The 20360-nt window shown below is 38.7% G+C and overlaps 1 protein-coding gene across 2 annotated transcripts in view; it reads left to right on the top strand.

Moving 5' to 3' along the window:
• Positions 1–12393, top strand: part of LOC308398875 (collagen and calcium-binding EGF domain-containing protein 1-like) — a 39841-nt gene extending 27448 nt beyond the window's left edge. For both annotated transcript variants that reach the window (XM_080885742.1, XM_080885743.1), the window contains 9 exons: positions 4389–4441; positions 5916–6050; positions 6492–6629; positions 7489–7622; positions 7873–7987; positions 8223–8362; positions 8879–8914; positions 9264–9299; positions 9963–12393. In XM_080885742.1, the coding sequence (XP_080741868.1) occupies positions 4389–4441; positions 5916–6050; positions 6492–6629; positions 7489–7622; positions 7873–7987; positions 8223–8362; positions 8879–8914; positions 9264–9299; positions 9963–10151 (976 nt within the window). In that variant the 3' untranslated portion in view covers positions 10152–12393. The remainder of the gene's footprint in view (positions 1–4388; positions 4442–5915; positions 6051–6491; positions 6630–7488; positions 7623–7872; positions 7988–8222; positions 8363–8878; positions 8915–9263; positions 9300–9962) is intronic.
• Positions 12394–20360: the final 7967 nt, after the last annotated feature.

Raw genomic sequence — 20360 nt, 5'->3', positions numbered from 1 at the left:
TTTTTAAGTGGTCTTCAGGAATGGTTCTCCAAGCTTCTTGAAGGACATTTCAAAGCTCTTCTTTGGATGTTGGCTGACTTTTGTTCTGTTCTTTGTCAAGATGATCCCACACTGCTTCAATAATGTTGAGGTCCAGGCTCCAAGCAGCCCAGTCGATGACTGGTAGTATTCCACTGTGTGTTTTTCTATCCAGCTAAGCTTTTACTGGATTGGCAGTGTGTTTAGGATCATTGCCGTGCTGAAAAATGAACCTGTTGCCTATCAGATGCTTTCTAGATGGTATTGCATGGCGAATGAAAATCTGATGATACTTTTCTGCATTTCTAATTCCAAACATATTGACAATGCAGCTCCAAACCAGGGGAGAGCCGCCACCATGTTTTACAGATGGCTGTAGACAATTACTGTTGTACTTCTCTACCAACCTCTTCTGCACATTTTGACAAGGATTTGACCCCAAAATGTCACATTTGGCTTCATCGGTCCATAAGACAAGTTGCTACTCATTTTACCTCCAGTTATTCTATATTTTTTGAATACCCCTGCCTTCCCCTGGTCTGCACCCTTCCAGTGAGACCGTTTCTGATGAGGTTTTGTTGGGCAATAGAAGGATCAGCTGAAAGGCCAGATGCAGCTCTCAGGTCTTGTCTCAGGTCTTATCTGGATTTCCTTTTCCTATTTCTTAAGGTTAGGACTTTCAGGTACTGTTCATCTTCTTTAGTTGGTTCTTTTATAGGCTTGCCACTTCTCCTTTTGTCCTCCATTTGCACCGTTTTCTCTTTTTTTTAAGGACCCACTGAACACCATGCAGAAACAAGCCAGCGTGTGTGGCTTGTAGCATTTTAGGTATCATCTTATTGGTGAAACTATTTTATTTTATTCCTTCCAAACTTGCTTCTAGTATCAAAGTGTCTCTATATCAATTATGGAATTAATTCTTTGCTAAGTTGCGTCTTATGTGTCCAGACCTTTGCATGCCACTGTGTTTATAGCTAATTTTATGAACACTTTCTTATATTTATGACACCTTTTTTTCCCTGTTATATTAAGATGACTCATGACACAGCACACATTTGTCAGTTGTTTTGGTTTGTTGTTGAAATGAGCAGACACTGGAATTACACTTCTACAGCCTTATGCATATTTGTGTATACACATCTGCACAGAGAAAGGTGTTATGGGTGACTTATGTTAAAAGAGTTGCACACACAACTCAAAATTTCACCAGCAAAAATTGTCAAGCAATTATTATTGCCTAATTAGCTCTAAAAGCAGTAAGCAGTCGACGCTTATGGGAATGCAATTAGTTTGTCAGGTAGGAAGTGTTCCAGGATTTTACCCTGTGGGGAATATGAACAGCTTGGCTAAAATTCAAGGGAAAAACATTTGTAAACAGGGTGAAAGTGCCCATTGTGTCAAAGCCATACATGTAAAGTTCAGAGTGGCTGTTACGGTCCCTAAATTACTGGCTCAGAGGAACCCATAAACTATGAGAAGCCACAAGCTGTTGGGAGTTCAAAGCAAATTTAATGATGCAAAAACCGAACACAAATAAGGGAGATGGAAGCCCTGGCCAAAACAAACAAATGAGAGTGAAGGTCTTGAACCAGCCAAGTACTGCTTCTTTGGATTCTGCCTTCTGTCCTAAAATAAAAAATACTCAACAGTCAATGATTAACACCACAACCAAAAACATGTCTGCTGGTAACTCAGCTAATAGCTAACAAAACAAACCTGCAAAAACAGCTCAGGATTAAAGCTGACTCTGCGGTGGTGGTGAACCAGACACTCTACACCTCTGGCTTTCAATATGTGATCGTCAACATGCACAACCAATGAGAGAGAAGGAGCGCACGTGAATGAAAAATGATCAAGACAAGAAGGAAGAACGTAGCAGAGGAGAGAAAAACAGTGGCTTACATAACACGTTGCTTCATACTGTAGCAGCTCAAGAATTATTAAATTGTTTCAACAAGAGAAAGTGAAGGAGTCATAAGATTTCAGATAAGTTTTCAGGGTGAGAAAGAAAAAAGAGCATAGAGGGATGTGTGTAGTTTTATGCATGCACTGGGCCATTTCTTTTCTTTGGTTATGCACCATGTTTTCCTCTACTTTTACAAACCGATGGGTTGCTGAAACAAATAAATAGGGTCGTTAAGCCATATGTGTAGTCCTAAATTACAGCTGTTCTAAAGTTGATCAGAACCAGATCTACTTTAATCTTCAAGCTAAATAATCTTTTTAGCTGCTGTCATGCCAACGATATAAATCCAAGAAACCCTCCTGCTCAGACGTACATCTGCATCACATTAGCCCAACTTAGATCACTGACTGAGTGATTGATTGATGGATTGACTGACTGATGCAATGAGTGACAATCTTCATCTCAGTATTCACTTTCCTTTCTCCACCTCAGCTCAGAGCCTGGCTTTATACATCCCTCTCAACACTCCACGCTACAGGCTGCAGATTAAAGCCACTCTCATCTGGATCTCATCAGTTTAGGCTGGCCTCGCTATTTTATAGGTTATTTTTCATTCAAGAGAGGGAGGGGGATCTCATAGTGATTTAAGGTTACACTGCATGGAGGCTGGAGGAAAATAAAAGCAACTTATTGTCTTGAGGGGACCTTGACTGAAGCAGCATGCTAAATCCCCTCCGGTAACAGCTTGCAGTTTTTGGGATAGGAGTTGGGAATTCATCTGTGTTTTTTCAAGCATGCATGTGTGATATTTGTTGCATGCTGTGCTGCTAGAAATTCTGAGCCATTTCCTCTGTTTTTTTCCAGCTGTGCTGCTTGTAACATGTGGTGGATTGTTGTGGGATTGCTGAACGACTGTCATTTCCAAACACCCTAAATCAAGTGTGAGAAAATTCCTTGCCCAATAATTTTTGTGCAATGCTGACTTAGGGAAAAATGCATCTACAAGACTTTAGGAGTTTACATCACAAAAGTAGACTGTAAACAAGTTTTGTTTTTTGTTTTTTTTTGTTTTTTAAATGAATTCATAGTTTAAGTACTGTGACTAAAATTCAGAATAAGAAGTAACTGCAGCTTGTTTTTACCTACTTTTTTAAAACTGTAGTGAAACTGAGAAACAGACCAGTAGCCCTCAGGCAGCTTTGATGACCTGCTGACAAATGAGCATTGTCAGCAGATTGCCAAAATGAACTTGAGTTCTTGGGTTTATTTATTATTGCAATAGTTAGTTAGTTGACTCTAAGTCTACTATTATTTGTAAAGGATGGCCTCTCTCATTTCCAATACTGTTTTGATGCAGGTTAATAATGCATATAAAATAAGCTGCTCTTTACTTTTTAGTGTTTTGGTGCTGCTAGTGCCGAATACCTTCCTCTAAATCAGCGGTCCCCAACCCCCGGGCCTCAGACCGGTACCGGTCCGTGAGTCGTTTGGTACCGGGCCGTGAGAGTTGAGGCTCAGGTGTGAAATGTATAGTTTTCAGGGTTTTTATCGGTTTTCAGCGTTATTTTGTTATCATTTTTATCGTTTACTCGGTTTTCCTTGGTCTTTTCACGTGTGTTATGAATAAATCTTCTTTTTTTCGGTACCGGTACTAGTTTTATTTTGTTGTATTTATCCGCAACACCTTAAAGGCCGGTCCATGAAAATATTGTCGGGCATAAACCGGTCCGTGGCGCAAAAAAGGTTGGGGACCGCTGTTCTAAATGATGATGTGTTAGTTGTCAGTGAGGGTGGCAGGATGTCATTGTTGTCCTCACGTTTATCTTCAGCTGCACTTATACACTTATACACTGTTTAAATACTACAACAGTTGGCTCGCGGTGTACACTTTCCAAATATTTTTTATTTTACAAAGTTCACGTGAACAGCAACAAACTTATAAAACTGCAGTGCTGAAATTATTCAATTTAATTACTGCTCTCTGAAGCAAAGATTTTTTGACTCTACTAAGCAGATTTTGCTTCTTGGCTCTTTACTAATTAAAACAGCCATTTCTACTTGATGGGCAACAAATCACATTTATATAGAAAAGTGCATCATGCAGGCCTGTTTTTCATCAGTGCAATGCGCTACACAGTTAAAATGCAGATTCATCACAGCAGTTATCCTGTTTTTCCTGTTTCATTTACCACTCTGTAATTGTCTGATTACGTGATCCAATATGTAACAAAGTCAACATCAACTGAAACATTTGGTTTGACTGTAGAAGTGCTGGTTTGCAGACTTTTTATTACATATGGAGGTTTTCTGTTTCTCTCTGAGCAAATCAACATCTGGGTACGGCTTTTTATTTATCAAACATATAACGGCGGTATCACTCTTCTCATGTATAAAAAAATAAAATAAAATGGCTTTCCCAGCTGATCTGAAATTGGCATTGAATATTCTCCTTGTCTTCTTTCAGGAGGAAGTGCTGTAAAGGATTCAGATTTGTGATGGGCCAGTGCATACCTGAAAGTAGGTAAACCATTTGCTCCATCGCATAAGTTTTGCTCATAAACTCTCACATCTGGATCCACATGTTTCAAACACTTCAGTCACCTGAAACAAACGGCACATAAAAAATAATATGTCTTGGCAAAGACAACTGACAACTGTGATTTTCCATAACAAACATCTGATTCTTGTGAAAGTTGTCAGCTTTCATGGCCATGTTCTCACGGGCTGGTGAAAAGCATTGCTAAACAATTTCGTTTCTTTCTAAAACTGTAATCCTGTGCTTCCAGATGGTAACAGTAATTAGCATCAGACACTAGACGGTGCTGTTCTTCCATGACCCCACGAAGAACGAATGCTTCCCTAAATTATTTGTGAATAGCTGATATATAAGGAGAGACTGAAGATAGACAATAGATATGATCATATCTGTAGTATGTTTCTTACAGCAGGTTAAAATTTGAACTTGAGTCAACTTGAGCAACAATAAAATTATAATAAAGTATATAAACAAAATAAATCAGTGCTTAACTTTGCTTGACATGCCATTAAAATCTTTAAATGCTGTGGTGCTTACAGCTCCAGCCAGAGGCTATAAGTGAGGCACAGAAACCCAGAGAAGAGATCAAATAACTGCATTTTAATGTTTCAGTTTAATGGTTCCTTTGGCCTAATAGCACACAAGTTTAATGCAGGCTGCTGTAGGATTTCAGTTATATTCTATACTAACTACGACATGAACTACTCTGTTGAAAATCTGACAATACACTTATTAGATGAAATCCTAGACTTAGTGTGACTAGTCGCAGGCTTAAAGATTGGGTTAAAGGCTCAGTCATTCAGGAGGAGCTCAGAGGAGAGCTGCTACTCTATCACATTATATGGAGCCAGTTGAGGTGGTTCCTGGGTGCCTCTTAGATGAAGTGTTTTGGATATGTTCTACCAGGAGGAGACCCTGGAGCATACCCAGGACATACTGGAGACATTACGTCTCGTGCCTGGTTTCCTTGTTTCACCCTTAGAAGAGCTGAAGGAGGTGTTTGGGGAGAGGGAGGTCTGGGTGTCTCTGCTTTGACAGCCCCTCCCACGATGGGGAAATACATATAAACAGCAGAATAACAAGCAAGCAACTCTAGGTTGCAGTGGCGTATATAAACTCCAACATTCATTGTGATTAGATACTGTAAAACATGAACTTAATGAAATTGAATAAAGCCATGCAGAGTCTGCACTGATGTAAGGTTATGAAAAAAAAATCTCTTGTCCACAAATTGTTTGTGTTGAATATGGAGGAAACTTCAGATAGTTACAGATATGAGTTACATGATAATATTTCAGACTGTGCCAGTAAATGTTTTGCTTGTGTTACACCCATCCTACTGTGATATGTATAAACCCTTTTTGAGATGTTTCTTTACTTGTTCTGAAACTCTATGAATGAAACAAAGCAGTAATGAAGCTGTATAAAATGCTCACACCACACTCCTCTTCATAGGTGTGGATGTGTGTGCTGCGTCACCTTGCGAGCAGCAGTGCACTGATAACTTTGGACGAGTTGTCTGCACATGCTATCCTGGATATCGCTTTGACCGAGAAAGACACCGCAACCACAAATCTCCATACTGCCTGGGTCAGTTTTCATTATCTCTGGGAAAAAACAATTAACTATGCTTTTGCATAGGCTATTTGTCATTCACTGCACCACACGTCTTTATTCTTGAAAGTGATCTAAGTAACAAGTGTGGTTTGGAACTAAACAGGTGAAATAGCTCCCTCTTGTGGTTTTGTGCAGCAAAACATTTTCTCTCTATTACCATCAGCTTTCTGGGCTTAGACCAGGACCTGGAAAAGTAATTCTAAAAAGCTCTTAATTGCATTTAACACCTCAAAGTGACTTTCATCTTTCAAATTCTACAATAAAAGATTAACCTGAAAACACACAAATGGACAGAAATTACTATGTGTAAGTGTAGGAATTAAACATTCAAATTTTACTTGAGATTTACTGTAAACTAACTTTATCTTTACTACTTTCTTCCCCTTTCTGTCTCTATCACACAAAAATATGCAGACATTGATGAGTGTGAGGCCCCAAGCAGCAGTCTGTGTGACCAGGAGTGTGTGAACACAGTGGGCAGCTTTGAGTGTCGCTGTCGCAGTGGTTACATACTTGCATCGGATCAACGCTCTTGCATTGCCATACACAACTGTAAGTTTCTGTGCCACTCATCATCGCATCATTTTGAGCTTTATGGTTTTTTTTCATGTTTGTCTTCTATTTTTCCTGCTCTGTTTCGTTCATTTTAGTTGTAGAGCGCTTTGGTCAACCTTTGGTGTTTTCAGATGTGCTTATAAATAAATTGATCGCTGTAAACAGAACTTGTAGCAGATTCTTTTAGGCCTTTGGCTGTTTTAAATAAGATATCGCTTCCAGCTGGTGGTAGGGCAGATTATGTTATAACAAAGATAGATGTGAGATTTTATGTGAGGTTGAACAGAAGAAGGTTGTTTGAATAACTGCAACTGTGAGTAGATGCATGACAAACTTAGGATGCAAAGCCAGGAAAGTAAATGACAAGAACCCGTTTTATTAGGTGATGCAAAAAAACATCAAAAACTTTTTTTTAAAAAGAAAGAAACACAAGGTTAAAGAATGAAAATAAAACCAAACCAAAAACAGGAGCATGAGTTACAACAGGAAAAACAAACACAGAGCAAACACACTGGCAACTGATAGAGGGAAGACAGGAAGATATAAACCCAGGGTTGAAAAGATGGAGATCAGACACAGGTGAAGGCAAAATACAGAAGGAAATAACCATGAAAAATGTGGACAGTGGAAAAATGGAAGTTAAGAGACAGACATAAAAGAGAGACAAAGAAAAAAAGTAAGAACACGAAAACAAAAATCAATTACAGTAATTACAATTACAATTACAGTACTGCTTGTGGTGGTATTTAAACTCACATGAATTCAAAAAAATTGACTGAACTTCTTTCTTCTGTTATTTAACTTAACAGCATGCAGTACAGTTTGAGAATTTTATTTCCTTGTTTTTTTCTTGCAGTGAGCTCATCAGGGAAGTCAGATACCTTGATGAGTTCTGGTACCTGCTCATTCACCTGTCAAGATTTTATGAACATGAAAAATAGTTTACTGCAGCTGAAACTCAAGCTGGGAAATACACACTCACCCAACCAGGTAACATCTTTATGTAATAGCAGTTAAACCAAATGACTGAATCAAGCATTCAAGCATGAACTCTTTCAGTCAGTCAATCAGACCATTTATTGTAAATGATGATGGCTAAAAAGTGAGCAAGACTTAATAGTTGCATAAAAAACTGAGGATGTTAAAGAAATTATTCAATTATTCAAAGTCAAACTGTGTTGGACCACACGTCTGACCTTTAAATTCATTTTAGTTTAAACTTTCTTCTATTCTTTTGAAGGTACCTGGCTTGGCCAACAGCAGTAATAAACCAAGTCTGGGACGAGCAGGAAAAAAACCTGATGGCCCATGCCTTTCTGGTCTTCCTGGCCCTCCAGGAGCTCCTGGCGTCCCAGGTAATATGAAACTGATGGAAATCCTAGAGACAGATCCACCTCTAGTTACAGACACTGTATTACAGTGGCAAATATTTTGGCTATTTACCTAATAGATTTACTGGAAAATAATCAAATGAAATGTTCTGAACAGATGATGTTCGCTCATAATAACAGACCTTAAAAGTATTCTCAGCCCATGCTGTTGGGATGCCAGACTCCACTGAGGTTAATATTTTTCTTCTGTCTCTACCAGGACACCCAGGGCAACCTGGAATGAGAGGTGACCTTGGGGAGAGGGGCCCTCCTGGACCTCCTGGCCCTCGGGGAGACATGGGACCTATGGGTCCAGAGCCTGACCTAAAGCACATAAAGAGAGGCCGCAGGGGGCCAGTGGTAAGGAAAGAAACTGGCACCATAATTTAGGTGTTCTTACAGGCTTTACCTCCCACTTCAATCAGCTCATAAAGCTAATAACCCTTTTCCACTGGCGCAGCGACATTGGACAAATATTTGGAAAGTGTACACCGCGAGCCAGTTCTGTCTTGATGTTTGTAGAGACGTATTATTAATCCATTTTCAGCGGATTAGCAACCAAATCCTACAAGTAATGTTGGCAGCATAAGTTGCTATTCACTATGAATCTGAAGACTGTACCTGCAATTTATGAGTCTTTTTTTGCAGCAGAGCCTCCAATAGTCACTGATATCAGTAGTCACTACTTGGAACTAGCAAACTTGCTATGTCTTGAAAAAAATCTGTTCTGTGTCAGACACCAGTACTGCATCACTGGAAAGAGGTAGCTCAAAGATGAATAGATGAACTGTATGATAATAGTTTAAGCAGGTAACTGTTGCTGTGATTAAAAGAAAACCTGCTGTTCTTAAACCCATCTCTCAATCGTTTATACAGGGACCACCCGGGGCGCCAGGAAGAGATGGATTAAAGGTTGTTATAGCAACTTTATTTTGCTTATGTGTCTTTGTATGCTTTTGTGTCACCATCGCCAGTCGCCATCTTGTGCCTGTCTGTGTCTGGCTCACACATTTCAAATGCACTCTTAATAGACCCTGCTCTGAAAAGCAAACTTAACAACATTTATTACGTTTTTTTGTTTTTTAACTGTTTCTTATACCTCGTCTCACCATTCTGACATTTAAACTCACCACTGATGCTCTTCCCATGCATGAAGCTACAGTACACCCTGTTATGAGTCTTATTGTCCATGGAAGCAAGCAAGCTGAATACAGTTTAAAAGGTTAAAACTCAATCAATGTGTGCTGTTTCTCATCTACAGGGTGACAGAGGAGCTCCAGGTCCCAGAGGCCCACCTGTAAGTTATTATAGATGTATGGATTATAACACACTATATCAATGATAGACATAGCCACTGTGAAATCACCTACTTGTTTACGAAGCCCTGGTGTAAAGCTTTAGTCTAAGCGTTTTAGGTGCTAGAAGTGATCATATTTGGATAAGAGGGTTAAAAAAAACAAAGTCTGGCAAGGTTGGTTAACAAGCTGCATCCATACACCTTAAGTGTGCATCAGTCAGACACTCAGTACCTGCTAATAAGTGCAATGTAGCATAAAAATAACATGCTAAAAATTAACCATGAAAACTGGAACACAGACTTTTTGGTCTGTTGTAATATTAGTCCACATTATTCATCAGATAATTTCACTGAACATGTTTTAAAAGGAACAAATGCCACAAACATGGGCAAAAGGTGGTACATACTAGCAGACAGCTACTTGCTAAATCCCTTTGTGGCTGCAACCCCATATATTTAAGTCTAGAATAAATTTAAAAGAGTGAGCTTACAGCTGTGATGTAAAGGGTAAACTAGTTATGGGGGCTAACTGACATTTGGAGTAATGATTTAGTGACCATTCAAGGAGCTGCACTGTTTCGGGGGCTTTCAGCTTTTCCTTTATTTTCAGGCTGCATGTGCACAATTAATTAACTAACCAATCAATTTCTCGCCTGTCTCTAGGGTCCACCTGGCTCCTTCGACTTTCTTTTGCTAATGATGGCTGACATCCGAAATGACATAATCGAACTGCAAGAGAAGGTGTTTGGGGAGCAGCGGGGAATCTCTCTGGACAGTCCTCCTCATAACAGCGGGGAAGCAGATTTTGTAGAGTGGGGCTCTGGAAAAGGAGATCACATGCTTAATACCTGACCTCTAACGTCCACCTCAAAGTAACAATTACTTGATCCCAGCAAACAACATATCAATCCTGACTCTTTGCTTAGAGGATAACGGATGCTGGCGGTCAAAATGTTAGCGTGTACATAATTCCTAAACTTATGGCTGGGATGAGCCTTGCTTGAACTTCAACAATGGTACAGACAGTAAAAGAGAGCAACCTAAATTTTGAAATCTGATGCTTTGACCACTGCAAGCGCTGTTTTGCTGCCTTTCAAGTGGATGTGAGAGTGAAGGGTGTGCGTGCAGGACATGGAGTGAGAAAGATGCCGCGTGAGCCTTTATGTCTGAGTCTCTGAGCTGTGCCTCTGAGCAGAACCACTTCAAACGACCGACTTTATCGTCTAAATCTCTTCCTGTTTCTGAGTCTGTTCATGAAAGCTCTGCTGTGCCACTCACAGTTTGCCTCCAGGGCACTGGTATGAGGACCCAGGCCCTGCGCTGTTACCCTCCTCAGCACCTGCCTGTGGCATCCAGCCATGAACACTGACTGTGCAGCTAACCTCTGAGGGGGTCTTCAGAAAATAAAGATATATGAGTATGGTATTGTTAAAATTAAAATTAAAGAAGATCAATTTTAATAGAAAAAACATTTAACACATAGAAATCACCTGATATGTACCACTTAGCAATAATATGAAGTGATGTAAATGATTTTAAAAAGTAAAAAATGGACACATAATAATCTTTAAACTCACTTGTTTAATGGGTTCATTATGAACATGTTCAAGAAGAATGTTGAACATCTTTTAAAATTGGAGGATGAGCCAGCAAGACAGACAAGAAGACGGCTGGTCATTTATTTTATTTTATTTTATTTTATTTCATTTTATTCTATTTTATTTTATTTTTTTAAGTAAATTATGAAAAGGGTAAACTGAGTGCTTGTCAAGGTTTGTCTTAATGTAGTTATTTTGTAGTTTTCCATTTGAATTTGTTGTCCATCAGTTTCAAAAGATGTAATAATTAGTTGGTTTTCAACAAAGCATGTAGCAAAAGTTACAGAGGAGAATGAGAGCCATGTTAAAAAACATATATATTACTGATTATTTTGAGAGTAAAGTCGAAATGTCGAGATTACAGCTGTTGTTATAAGACAAACTGCCACAGCTGCTATACTCTCTAAAATGCCTTGGTAGATGAGTTAGTGAAAAGAAACTTATCTTATCTTATCTTATCGTGTCTTGTGACACAACATTCATGCTGTTTATTGTAACCATTGATACCCTTACATCTGTCCACCGCCAGCCATTTCATTTTGCCAAATCCACTCTTCTGTGTTTGTGTGTTTTTTTTCCATCTGACCAGAAGCAGCTTTCTTCACCTTATACTGATCACTATACTGTGTTTATGTGCTAAAGGATTGATAATTTCCTAGACAATTTCCTAGACATCAGGAAGAAGGAGCACAACAAAATAAAGCAGATGTGGAAATTAAAGCCCAAGAGGTCCCAAAAGAGTAGAGCCAGGAGCTCTAACTCTAGATACAGCACACTATGCAGAATTCTCAAATTACACAGAGCAATAATATATACACAAATATAAAACAGCTAATAATCGCCCTAAATGGTCTATTTTACTTCAGTTCAGCATAATAAAATTTTTATATGAAAAATGTTTTAACAAGGTTGCTAGGAGCAACCAGAAGCATCGCTATCAGGATTTATCCTCCCCATATGAAAATATGAACACAGTTTAAAATGTGTCCACTATAAGTACATTACAATGGAAAACTCAATAAACTAATTTGAGACTCTAGTATTTTCATCTGGATGATTTTGGTGATGAATAAATGTGTATAATAATAATAATAATAACATAATAATCACCAATTCAGTTTGATAAGACAACCTGGGGGGTTTTGTGCCATAAATGGATTAATAGCAATTGCCAAATTTATAGCCCACTCATACTCATACTCTTTCAATTTATGTCCCAAGGGGGTTGGAGCCTGTCCCAGATGACACTGGGTAAAAAACAGACTACACTCATACCAATTCCAACTCTAACATGCACTGTTGCTGCACTGAAAAAGCAAGGTTGAGTAATTGTGAAAAACAGACACAGGCACAACTCACAAAGAAAGACCCAGCCAACAGTAGTTTGAAATCCAGAAACCTTCTGAGACATAGTGCACTAACTACTCACCACTAAAAAGAGTATAGCCAGACTCAAATTCCCTGCTTGTGTGCACAAACTTGGCCAAATAAAGATGATTCTGACTTTCAAACCAAGTGTGGATTTATTCAGTGCCACCAGCAGAGGGTGCTAATTCTCAGATGGTGCTTTCTCAAAGCAAAGCGTTGCGTTCTTTAATTTGCTTTGTGAATCCCACCCAGGTTTTTACTTACCTGATCAAAGGGCCCTGCCACCAAACCATCACATACTTAGAAGGTGTTTATATTTCTCCATGTTTTTGAGCATACATGAATTATCCTAGCATTCATGTACAGGCTGGTGCTCATCATTATGTTCAGCGCTGACTGTTGAACCATCACGTGGCTGCATGTTATTATGAAAGGTGTAACAATTAGAGGTCAGAGGTGAAATGTCTTGGGGTACAGAGCTGTAGGGATAATTATAGAGTGCAGGCTGACAGCGAGGGCCTGTTTGAGCTTGTGGGGTGCACAACTTAAGAGATTGTGAAATATGTTTGATTTGTGCCGTGATCTGGTTCACCACACATATTATTTATTTTTATATATATATATATATATATATATATATATATATATATATATATATATATATATATATATATATATATATATATATATATATAAAACTTTTTTTTAAATATATATGCATTTACACAGACACACACACGCACACACACATATATCAGTGTCTGTTACGTGTGTGTGTGTGTTTCACTTCGTGACAGACTTCTCACTTAACAGCTCCACCCCCTGCCGTGCAAACGGGATCAGGAAAAACAACATGAAACAATTTAAGAACCATGTCAGTAAGAGAAAGGCAGGAGACTGAAAGAGATTATCTCATTTCCTTCACCGCTTGTCATGCAATTGGAAGCCTCTTTCTCAGCCTGTAGAGGACAGTAGAGGCAAGGTCACCAGAGTACATCTTGATGCATGAAGTTCACATACCATCACTCACAATAGATTTGTCTCCTCCATCACAGAAGATCAACAAAACGGGCTCTTCCTTATTTTACATTTTAATATTTTACATTGACTTGCGTTCTAATTCACGTGAGCTTTTATTTCCTTACTCTGGCAAGCATGCAAGATAAAATCTAAGTGGGTTTCATATGAATGTATACCTGAGATCTCCTTTAAGACTGCTCTTATACTCATATCTCTACCAACCCATGTTATAATAACAGACCTTAAAAGTATTCTCAGTCCATGCTGTTGGGATGCCAGAGTCCACTGATGTTCTACAGTTAGTAGAATTGTGTAACTATTTGCTGGCATCTTCAGATGAGACTAAAGATACAAGAGATAAAATTTGGCCAGATGTTTCCTAGAATGAGAGGAATTTCCGTGCTGGCACACTATGGGCTATCCATAAATACACCTCATGCACGACAGGGCTGTCACTTTAAACAGTTGAGTGAGAGAAGCGTGTGTAAACTTCGGCTGATTCTGGAGATGCAAATGGATGTGTGTTTCAGTATGCAACCTGGAAAGTTAATAGAGTTAATATGATCCCTTTTTGTGAAATACCATGTTTTAATATCATTTGTTTGATATACGTATTAAGGGCCAAAGATGGTCTCCCAGTAACCTAGTAAATCAAAAGACCAGAAAAGCATTTTAGAGAATCAACTCAGGTATTCCCCAAACTGTAAGATGATTTTCTACATGTAGTAACTCCCGTTACACAGTCCAGAATAACACCAAGATGCAAAAACTATTTTGCAAAAGAAAAAAAAGGGAAAAAAGAAATAAATGTTAAGGTTTTCATATATAATCCACCATAGAAGGAAATATACATGTGCATCAATATAAACATTAAAATGTGGGGCAGCCTGGTGACCTGACAATGAACCACAACATCCCCGGTTTGCGTCCAGTGCCAGATCCTTTGTTTCATGTCCTCATTTCTCTCTTTTCCCATTTTTTTCTGACACCACACACTCCCTCGTGACATAAAATCAAAAATGCTTCTAAGCTAGGTATATTGAGACAGTTCTTAAAATTGATGTTGTTTGTGACATTTTGATGGAAATGGGTTATGTGCTGTATGCTAAAATGACTCAAACATTTTCTGTTGTCATAAAAAGGAGGATTGGGGAGGACTGGGGAGTCACATCCTCTGGATAGTCATCCAGAGGATGTGACTCCCCAGTGGAAAGCAAAGTTCAAGGGGCAAACAGCCATCACCATACGTGTGATTTGCACATTTCAAAAAATTATTTGTCAGTCCATATTTTGGACTTAGAATTTCATTCTAATTTAAGTGTTGTATGTAGACTTGCTGGTCTATACTTCTTTTTTCTTTGTTCATGTTCTAATATGGTACACGCATTTATTCTATTACCAGGTACCTGAGATTTAGTTTAATGCTGTAAATGTAAAAACCAAAAAACCCAAAAACAACAACAGCAAAAAAAAAACAAAAAAAAAAAAAGCAGAGTAGGATAAGTAAACTCCTTTTCACAAAAGGTATAAAAATAGCTTCATAATTGTGCAGGGTTCAGCAGAAAGTCAGCATAGCTCCACATTTATCATTCATCTCTTCTTTGTTACCCATGAAACAACCACGTAGCGAAAGAGTCAGATACCAGCCTTAGATAAAAGTGTCATGATCCTGGGTCTTATGACCCAGTGTTTTGAGTTTTAGTTTATTTTGATGTTTATAGTATATGATTAAGCTCATTAGCTTTTCTAGTTCATTTGTGTCTTCCAACCCCTGTTAAGTCTCCCTTGCCCTTCATGTGTTTCATGTCTGTGTCTTACATTGTCAAGTTCAGGTTGTCATGTCTGCGTTTCCTGTTTTATTCTGAAGGGGTCCTGTGTTCCTATGTTCAATGTTTTTAGTTTACTCTCCCCTTGTGACGTTGTTATGTTCATGTGTGTCAGCTGTTTCCCCATGTGTTTCCATTTCCCTCATTCTCCTGTGTGTATTTAGTCCGTGTGTCTTCAGTCATTCCTTGTCAGGTTGTCTGCTCATCCACGTCACAACTTCAGGTATCCATGTCAGTTCACCATGTTCAGTTTTAGTTCACCCAGTTTAGGTTATTGTTTAGTTTCACCCATGCCCTTTGCTTGTACCTTGTTTCCTAGCCTCAATAAACGGCTTGTTTTTTGTTAAATCCACGTCACGTTCAGTTTTTGGTCTGCGTTTAAGTCATCTCTTGCAAACACATACAGTCTGCCTCAGCCAGACTGTGACAAAAAGTAAACTATGCAGATCTTTTCAGGAAATATGCTTAGGACTATAAATTGTGGGACACTGGCACAGTCATCCTACCCATGGTCAAAAACCACAGCTACAGTTATATGATGCATATGGGCTTCGGTTCAAGGGGAGGAACATAAATATTGCATTAACCCCTGAGTAATGATAGCCACAAGGACCCATATGTGATAAGACAGTTCATTCAGAATAATTTCATTATATAGAATCCTTATCCTAATCCTTCTCTAAAAACAAACAACAACAAAAAAAGTCTACTGGAGGCATGGCAAGAAAATTGGGATTAGTTAAATAAAAAACTGCCAAAAGTCCATAGAAGACAACAGTGGTGGGTGATCATGGCTTCATTTCTGTGATTAAAAAAAACTGTCTCGACATCCAGGTACTGTAAGTGAAGAACACTCTCCAGGATTTAAGCATATTATTATCTACATTTCAATCCGATCGTTCAGTCTGACGTCACTAGCTGTGTCTGGGCCTAAACTCTGCTGCAGGTCCATATATCAAATGATCACTGTGGCATTACTGAGAGTTAAAACACTGTCTTAAGTCTTTCATCTTCAATAAAATGATCAGCGTTCTGCTCTACCAGGTGTAACAACTGAGTTTAACATCCAGGCATCCATGAAAACGGAATTTATGACATTTAACGGAGTTAGAAGTTAGCAGGAAGTTAGCTCGCTAGCTTCCACCTAAATACAATATAGCATGTCCTGACTGCGGGGTTTTGGAAACAAATTAAAACATACAGCTTTCTTATCACTTCCAACATAAATGAAGACAGAAAACTAAACAGCAGTGACGTTTGTAGGGTTACTGAAGTTTGGCTAGCTGGTATATAATGATGTGCTACGTGACCGCTAGCGACACAGCTATGTTAGCCTAATATAAACAAGCTAACTTTTTTCCACTCGATAAAAGTTACGTGAGTGTTCTCGGTGGTCAGGAACAAATGTAATCGCATGGCAGGATGCTGTAAAAGGACCAAACTTCAGCCAGGAGAACAACTGAGATAATCCATCCACAATACGAGGTTAGTCATTCATATACTGCTGCATGGGCTGTGCTGTAGTTACATTGTAAGGTTTTAAAAACTGAGCTTAAATAAATGATTAGCGGTAATAAAAGCCGAGGGAGGTCAACAGTGATCACTGACTTTTTTTAGGAGCTTTTTGAGATTAAATAGAAGAAAATACAAAACATTAAACATGTTAACAACACAAAAGCCATAATAAATGCAGACTACTTTAGGCCCGGAAGTAGGATTCGTCACGTCATCACTTAATAATCGGATTCTGGAAAAAAAAAAAACATTATTTCATTGTACATGTGCAGTCACAGTAAAGAGCTATTCTATTCAAGTCTGTCATGCAGAGAAGTTTATTGAGAAAAAGTGTTCACAACAAGGTACAAATGAGTCTCAAGCAAAGATGTTGCCAAAAATCATCAAAAAAAAAAGTGGTCCACTTCTGATGCATCATTCTATGGAGAGATCAGCCTGTACCAAAATGATGGCAAATAAAGAGCGAGGAGAAAACACGACATCTTTCTACAGCACTTGTAAAACACAGTGGAGCAATTGTCCTGTGAGACCTCGGTGCAGCATTCGATAGCTTTGACCACAATATTTCACTTCAAAGACTATAACTCTGGCATTAAAGGAGCTGCACTGTAGTGGTTTGAATCATATCTGACAGAATCCAGTTTGTGCATGTAAATGGGGAGCATTTCTTTTCCACTCACCTCTTCTCAGTCTCTGTGTTTAATCATTCATTCATTGGTTTTTTCTCCCATAGTATCCAAGAATATGCATGCATGTATGTAGACCATCCAGGTCACAGGTGATTAGAGATCTGAAACACATACAATCACATCTATAGAAAATCCATTCTACTAGACAAACTAGACTGTAATTCTGCTAAGTGAACCCTGTGTGAGAAAGATGAGCCCAGAGGACCTGCAAAAGAAGCTGCGGAGAAGTTGGGTCAAACCCAGAATCTTGTTGTTTGCGATTATGTTTTTCACTTGCTGCATGGCCACTAGGTAACACAAACACAAATATTTCTCTCATATAAATATATAATGTATATATACATTTAACGTGTTTAATTCATGTTGTTTGTCCAAATGATAATCAGCCAATGGCTATTTGGAGTGGAGGCAAATTTCAATCAGTAGCTGGGCAAAACACACAAAAACATTAAAAATGAATTACAAAAATCAGCCCTTCTACTCCCATTGTTATAAGAACGCAAACTTAAAAGTTGCCTTAAAATATTAAGCAATTTGAATCGGATGTTTTTGCTATTTAGCTCTAAAAAAATTAAATTGAATTAAATAGACTTGAATGAACATTTTTATATTCATAATGCATCATGTGACTAGTTTACAAAAATGCTGCTTATACTAGCAAGCCTACACTTAATTTGAAATTTTGCCTAAGCTCCACAGAGCTTTAAAGTGTCTTTCAGCACATTGCTTTGGTTTGCAACTCCATAACATTACTGTTTTCATTGTATTTCAGCACTTTAATCCAATAAACTACTCGTCCAAAACTGGCAATAGCAAAATTAACAATGAACTCAAGGAAGTTGGTTTGAAAAGCTTTTAGGAAGAGCTACATTTTTTTTTACCTTTTGTTAAAACCTTTATGACAGAAAGTGTATTTTAAGAGGAAGAGGCATGTAAAAGCAACTTTTACCTGCACATCTGGGGTAATTTATACTATATGGCAGCATCCTACAGGTATTGCCTACAATATTATAATAATTTCTGCTTTAAATATAAATTATACAATTTTTAAAAAGTGACCCAAAAAATATAACAATGCTGAACCTAAGAGCATGTTGTAACAAAGTCAGTGCAACTCCAGAGAACACACCAAGACAGACAAAGATGATTCAGGTATTTGATGCAAAAATCTTGGCATCTTTAACCAGATTTCATGTGTCAGCAAAAGGGTGAGGATGCTAGATGGCCTGGCAGGTGAAACCACTGCACTTCTTGATAAATATTTAGTTGTTTCTAGGGATCTGTACCTATTCCAGGAGCTAGGTAAATCACAAGTGCCCATCATCGTTGTGGTATTCAGCTACGTGCAACAAGAAGGCGGCGAACAAACACATATTACATGCAGACACGCACACAAGAGCTCCCTCACGAAACTTAGGCATGCCACAGAACACCTGACAGGTGCAGGCGTGGTCTGCTGCAAGACACGCTATCTTGACACGCTAACTCATTCTTAAATCTTAGGTACGTGCCTGAGGCCAAGTACTAAGCACCCTAGTTTACTCTCTGAAGCCTGTTCCTCTTCCAGTCCTTGTCTCTGGGCACACCCTCTTCCGAATGAAGGCCGACTTCTATCATTCTTTTCATAATGGAGCTGCTAAGAGGCCTGAGAATTTGAGTTTGTCTGATGAGTAATGAACCTATTAGCTGTGTCAAAAGCAAGCCACCAATCCCATGATCAGTATGTATTATCTGTTGTCCTGCAGGTGTCTGTTTGAGTGGCCACTGATCCCTTAATCATGACCTGACATTACAACAGTGGCTATTTTGTCATCCTGTGAAAAGAAGCTGTCTACACACTGGATTGGTTCTGATGTTCATTAGGATTTCTTTGCCATTTTCGATGAAGTACAAATGTAAGCTCACAGAACTTTGGTGTTTAGATAAATGTTTGCAAATGCAATAGGGTCATATACTAAATTGAAGGTTTGTGGTTAGATCTCATTCTCTCTTAATCACAATGTCATCATGTCCTTTGCCAAAATACCGAACCGCAAAATTCTCTCCAATGCACCATGTGGACATTATGGGCATCATAAAAAACATGCTTTATGGTGTTTCTGTTTGTGTGTGTGATAGTATATAGAATAACTACCGTGTGTGAATCGTTGAGTCTAACTCAGGGGTGGGTCACTTCAGGCCTCGAAGGCCGGTGTCCCTGCAGGTTTTAGACGTGTCCTTGAACCAACACAGCTGATTTAAATGGCTAAATTAGCTCCTCAACATGTCCTGAAGTTCTCCAGAGGCCTGGTAATGAACTAATCATGTGATTCAGGTGTGCTGACCCAAGGTGAGATCTAAAACCTGCAGGACACCGGCCCTCGAGGCCTGGAATTGCCCACCCCTGGTCTAACTTGTACTATAAAAAGTATTTCAAGTAGCTGAAAAGACTTGATAAACGCACTATATAAATGCAGCCCAGTATCAATGTAGAAAGTGCTTTTCAGTGTTATAAAAGCATGATTAATTTGCCATGAGAATGAGACATGCTTGATTTGATTCTCCACAGTAGTGTCTCCTGGATGGTTTAGCACAGAAACAATATCACATGTGTGAGGAATGCATATAAAAGAGTTGCCAAGATCTTTTACTTAGCTTCACAGGAAAGTTCCCGTTGATTGGCATCATTATGGCAGAACTGGATAGAAAAATCTGAGAGGGCGGATTAATGGCAACACACTGTGTAAACTCCCCTGCCCTGAGGCACTTGCTCTCTATACACCTTGGTTTCCTCTGTTATTTACAAGCCGTTCACATGCACGCTGTAGAGTGAAGAGTGTGAAAAACCGGATGAGCAAGTTCAGTGCTCTCTCTCTTGCTCTCTCTTGTTTTTAGAGAAAAGGGAAAAAAAGAGTGTTGCCTCTGGTTGCAGAGTTGCTTGCGTGAGGACAACACCTTTATCTTTTTGGTTGATCTCCCCATCTTGCCTGTGGCAATGACACTTTTACAGCATGTTTTGTTTTTTTTTTTTCATTTTACGTGCTTAGAGGCATGTAAATTTTAAAT

Source organism: Rhamphochromis sp. 'chilingali' (assembly GCF_963969265.1).
Source record: "Rhamphochromis sp. 'chilingali' genome assembly, chromosome: 6".
In the NCBI taxonomy this organism is placed as follows: Eukaryota; Metazoa; Chordata; class Actinopteri; order Cichliformes; family Cichlidae; genus Rhamphochromis; species Rhamphochromis sp. 'chilingali'.
The sequence above is the reverse complement of the archived record's forward strand: the minus strand, read 5'-3'. Positions and strand labels throughout refer to the sequence as shown.